Below are 5,925 nucleotides of genomic sequence, written 5' to 3' on the forward strand. Positions count from 1 at the left end.
CTTTAGGATGGACTGGTTGGATCTCCTTGCAGTCCAAGGGACTCTCCAGAGTCTTCTCCAACACCACAGTTCAAAAGCATCAATTCTTCTGCACTCAGCTTTCTTTATAGTCCAACTCTCACATCCATAACATGACTACTGGAAAAATACATGACTATTGCTCCAGTATCTCAACCCATTTTTGCTTTTGAATGGGAAGATCCAGCAGGGGGCACTAAACAACAGCTCACTTGGACTCACCTCCCACAAGGATTTAAGAATTCCCTGACCATTTTCTGGGAAGCCTTGGCTTCCGACCTGAACTCATTCCAGCCAGAACAGTTTTGATGCTGGCTGCTACAGTATGGGGATGACTTGCTGTTGGCTGCTGAGAATAAAGAGGACTGCTGGGAAGGAACTAAGGCTTTGCTAGAGATGTTGATGGAAGCAGGCTATCAAGTCTCGAGGGAAAGGGCACAGATCTGCAAGGAGGAGGTAAGATATTTTGGGGTTGTCCTGAGAAGGGGCACAAGACTGTTGGACCAGTCTAGGAAAGAAGTAGTCTTGAGAATCCCACAACCAAAAACCCTACGACAGGTCCGAGACTTTTTGGAAGCCACTGGGTTCTGTAGAATTTGGATCCCAGGATACTCTCAGATGGCCCAGCTCTTATATGAACTGGCAGGGCCAGAAGGGGATTCACTAAATTGGACAGAGAGGCAATAACAAGCCTTTGAAAAGTAAAAATTGGCTATTACATCGACACCCACGTAGGGTCTGCCAGAACTTACTAAGCCATTCGCTGTTTATGTAACTGAAAAGGACAACGTGGCTATGGGGGTGTTAATCCAGACTGTGGGGACATGGGACCGACCGGTGGCCTATCTCTCAAAACGGCTGGACAACGTTACTACCGGGTGGCCTGGGTGCTTATGGGCAATTGCCGCGGTTGCCTTACTGGTCCGAGAAGCGACCAAGCTGACTTTGGGCCAAAACTTAACCGTAAAAGTCCCCCATGAGGTCAACGCTCTCCCACTATTGTAGCCACACATTCTGGGAAACAAACTCAGAAGGACATTGCAGATAGTGGAGTGCAGTTTATTACACTGGCGGGCCCAAGGCAGTCTCCTCTTAGCCAAGGACCCCACCAGTTTTTGTGAAAACCTTATATACCCTAAGTGTATAAGGTTCCCTGAAACTAGTCTGAACAAAGGAAAAAGATACAATCAAAGTTAACCCGTGATCACATGCCTTAAGCCTACGTAGTTAACAGTGGGCAGTTATCAATAGGCCTGTGGTCATACCCCAATAAGCATAATAGAATGTTTTATTCTATTCGGTTACACAGATAACTAGGATATTCTTTTAGGCAATGGAGAGCCCTGGGGCTCTTCCTTCTGGGAGTATGTCGTTTCCATAGATACTGGGCATATAGCTCAAAGTCCACAGTCCTGCCCAAGATGGAGTCCTGCTTTCAAGATAGAGCCTGTTCTGTTTCCTCCTTCACTACGAGGGGGTCCCCACAAATGGTTGTCAACGTCCTGGATTACCCAATACCAGGGACTTTTATGAGAGAACCCCCATGTTACTATTGAGCTCTGTCAGGCCTTAAATCCAGCTACATTCCTTCCTGTGGGGAAAGGTGGACCTTCACATAATCGTGAAGCAATCCTGGAAGAAGTTTATGCTAGCACACCTGACCTGAGGGACCAGCCAATCCCGGATGCAGACTGGGCCCCGTACGCCGATGGCACCGGGCTGGTGGAACAAGGACAGCGGCTGTCGGGGCACGCGGTAGTCACAGAGAAGACCGGCGTTGAGGCTGGCTCTCAGCCATCCCACTCGTCTGCTCAACGGGCCGAATTATGGGCTCTAATGCAGGCCCTCCAGTTGTCAAAAGGTAAGGCAAACATTTACTCTGACTCCAGGTACGCTACCGCTACTCTGTATGTGCATGGGGCCCTATACAAGACATTAAAAACAAGGAAGAAATCTTGACCCTACTAGATGCTGTATGGGAACCTGAAAAAATAGCAGTGATACATTGCCGGGGTCACCAAAAAGAGGACAGCCCGCAGCTGGGGAAACCAGCTGGCAGATAGAGCCGCAAAACGAGCGACTGAGGAGTTTGGAGGTGCTGGGGGCGGGATTGTTAAGACTTTTGTGCTTAACAACTCTCCCACAGTGTACCCCGGCCCAAGACCAGCTGTCTGAAACAGAAAGTGCCACCAAGAATGAAAAGGGTTGGTGGGAGCTGCCATATGGCAGGCTGCTAGTTCCCAAGGCATTGGCCCCTTCATCAGTGTCTAGGGTAAAGCAGACTACCCACTTGGGATGTGACAAAATGGAAAAGTTAATTTGGAAATATTTCTTAATACCACAGCTTTCTTCCCTGTGTAAAATGGAATCCCAGAACTGTTCTGCTTGCTCACAGGTCAGTGCTGCTCCCGGACATAAACAGAAAACTCCAGGAATACAGTTAAAGAGCACCCTTCCCTTTGAACATTCAGAAGTGGACTTTACTGAGATGAAACCCTACAGACACTATCGTTATTTACTGGTCATGGTATGTACCTTCTCAGGATAGGTAGAGGCCTTCCCCACCCGAACTGAAAAAGCAAATGAAGTGGCTTGCTGTCTGATTGGAGAAATAATCCCCAGATTTGGGTTCCCGACCAGTATAGGATCAGACAACGGCCCTGCTTTCATAGATGATTTAATTCAACAGGTATGTAAAGCTCTAAATGTCAAAAGGAAATTACATACACCATATTGGCCCCAGAGTTCCGCAATGGTGCCGAGAACTAACCAAACCCTTAAAGAAACACTTTCAAAATGTATCATAGAGACTGACTGTTTATGGATGGACTTACTTCCAGTGGCCTTGCTCAAATTAAGAGTGACCCTGCATTCCCACGGTTATTCTCCTTATGAAATTGTCTATGGGAGACCCCCTCCCATAGTAAGACAGGTGTTGGCAAATTTGCCACAGGTAAGAGGAGATGGGATTTCACAGCAAATGGAACAATTAGGTAAGGTAATAAACCAGGGAACTAAGTTTGTCCAAGAAAGGGTGCCATTCCCCCTTGAGAAACAGATTCATGAGTTTCATGAGGGGATCAGGTGTGGGTCAAGGACTGGAAATGTGACTCCTTGGCCCCACAGTGGAGAGGCCCATACACTGCTGTTCTAACTACGCCTACAGCAGTTAAAGTTGCAGGTGTCCCTCCCTGGAGGCATCACACAAGGGTGAAGAAGACATACCAAGCAGACCCTGAGGATACCGAGTGGACTACACAAAGGGACCCTGCTGATCCCTGTGAAACCCAGATCATCTTAAAAAAGAGGAAGCAGAAATGAAGCTCTGCAATCAACTTCTGCTACATGGGCTTGCCGGCATCATCCTGAGACTCGCCACAGTTTCAGCACAAGAGAACATTTTCATCTCGTGGGCACATTCTTATGCAGACTTTGATAACATGTCTAACTGTTGGGTTTGTGGAGCCATGCCTTTGTCAGTGATGAACGGACTTCCTTGGTGGGTGTCTCCTCTCCGTAAGGGAGATTTTAGCCCCCTCTGTTCCTTTTTGAGACAACAAAGAGAAACATTTCTTTCTTTGGTTATTCACAACCTGTCGCTTCTTTCTTGGTGTAAAGTGGACTCTAATCAGACTGATCAAGGCCATGGGGTGAGATTTGAAGTAAATGCAAGCTTTACAGAAGTAACAAAAGCCTATACTTTTTACTTAAAAATAAAAAAGGATGAGAACTCTAGGGCCAGTAAAAAGGGCCAGTCCATCAGGTACTTTGAACAATTTGACCAGATATGAGACGAATATTTTTGAAGGACTCCAGATCAAAGCCAGCCTATTGTCCCTGCCCCTATCTGTTGGGAGCAAAGGGAACAGAAGATTGGATTTGGTGACCATCCTGTAGATCCAAAAGAATTAAAATATGTGGGATACTTTTCCTCTGAGCAATGTGCACAAATATTAAAGGTCACCTATCGCTGGCCAGGTTCAGACTGGAAGAACAACCCTGGGATCCGATCAGTGGTACCTAACGGTACCCAATGGCAGCGTGGATTGAATTTGTGTCCTTGGCTTCCAGTCTGTTGGGTCAGCCGCTGCACTTTAGGATTTGCCTTTGCTCAGGGAAGTATTAAGCCATCCTTACAACAAGCTCCAGTAAATTTGCCTTATTTACATGCACGGCGGGCAAGGTCCGTGTTTCAATGGTATGATTACATAGCTGCCTTGTTCATACCATCTATAGGAACAACAGATACTATGACTGAAGTAGAAGCTCTAACTAACTTCATGAAGCAGGGCCTCCTGGACAACACAAAGGTGACCCAAACTTTAAATGAAGAACAAATAAAAATGAGAAAGGCAGTAACTCAAAATCAGATGGCTTTAGAAATACTTAACGGCTGCTCAGGGAGGGACCTGTGCTACAATTAAAGTTGAGTGTTGTGTATATATTCCTGATTTATCTGGCAATGTATCAGGCGCTCTAGCAGACATGAAAAACCAGGTAAGAGCTATATCTAATGATAATATTCCTTTTTGGACTTCTGTTTTGTCGTGGATAAAGGGCGATTGGTGGAAAACCATTGGCCATCGTTATAGTGGCTCGGTTGATTTTGTCATGTGGACCTTGCATTCTCCAATGTATTGTCAGCTTTGTTTTGCTGAGATTGAATTCATTCACCCAAATATATGCCAGAAGACCCAGGGTACAGTACATCCCTATGAATGATGCTCACACTGGAATTTGAGAGCATCATGAGAGGGGAATGAAGGAGGAAAGGAGCGGGTTGCCCTAACTAAACTGACTCTATTTTAAAGGGAAGGAAACTCCATCTTGCACTCTCCGCGAACTTTGGACTACATATCTGGTAACCAAAGCCTCCCCAGTGGATAAACACCAGACCAGGCTGACCTCGTACCTAGACTCCCCAGAGCCAAAAAGAATGCAATAATCCACTATATAATCGATCACTTTCTGTAGTTCTAATAATGCCCATTGATGAGGGCTACACTGCATGACTAGATGACCTTTAGAATATGAATCATGACTGTAGCCTGTTTGTATCTCTTCCTAACATTTTCCAGAGCAGACTTGAGAAATCTGGGGATGTGGGCTTGGGCATGTACACTTCGGGTATAAAATGCTGTTGTCACAAACATCGGTCGGGGTCCTTGGCTAAGGAGGAAACTCTGTCTGGGACCCGACGGTGTAAAAAACTGCACTCCACTATCCACGCTATCCTTCTGAGTGAGTTTTGCTTCCCAGGGTGTTTGGCTCTAACAATAATATCTCATGATGTCAACATTTCTTCCATCACTTGTAAAGACAACTTCATCTTGGGGTTTCCCTGGTCTTTTAGTAGTTAGGACTTCAAGCTTCCAATGTAGAGGACATGGAGTCAATCCTGGTCAGGGAACTAACATCCTGCAAGCCTTGAGGTGTGGCCAAAACCAAACCAAACAACAACAACAACAAATTCCCCTTTGTCATAAGCAAGTGGATTTCCAGTCATAGCAAACCATCATCCAACAGGCAAGTAGGTCCTAAAAGATGGAGGTGGGGAGGAAACGGGGCTCAAGAGGGAGACTGAGGGCCCTCCATTTGGTTTGGCCCTTTTACAGCATAGATCTGTTTGATCCTTTTTAAAATTTTTATTTATTTTGGCCACTTGGTGGTGTGATATCTCAGCTCCCAGACCAGGGATCAAACTCGCGATGCCTGCAGTGGAAGCGGGGAGTCCTAGCCACTGGATTGCCAGGGAAGTCCCTCCATCAAGCACAGATTTTTAAAACCCTCCCTTTCCTAAGGAAGTGTTCGTCCTCTCCGGGCGGGGCACAGGGCGGCGCCGCTGGCTTTCAAGCTGCGGAACTTTCTAGCGGGCCGGGGGACAGGGTAGGTGGGGAGGGGGCGGGG

General features: G+C 46.6%; 1 protein-coding gene across 1 annotated transcript in view; it reads left to right on the top strand.

The window, feature by feature from the left end:
• The window catches only part of ZNF114 (zinc finger protein 114), a 30,571-nt gene that overhangs the window by 13,197 nt on the left and 11,449 nt on the right, over positions 1-5,925 (top strand). Inside the window, exons 8-9 of the mRNA XM_010849692.1 lie at positions 1,622-1,879; positions 3,310-3,473. Coding sequence (XP_010847994.1) covers positions 1,622-1,879; positions 3,310-3,473 — 422 coding nt within the window. The remainder of the gene's footprint in view (positions 1-1,621; positions 1,880-3,309; positions 3,474-5,925) is intronic.

Source organism: Bison bison, unplaced genomic scaffold, assembly GCF_000754665.1.
Source record: "Bison bison bison isolate TAMUID 2011002044 unplaced genomic scaffold, Bison_UMD1.0 scf7180017864285, whole genome shotgun sequence".
NCBI classification, from domain to species: domain Eukaryota; kingdom Metazoa; phylum Chordata; class Mammalia; order Artiodactyla; family Bovidae; genus Bison; species Bison bison.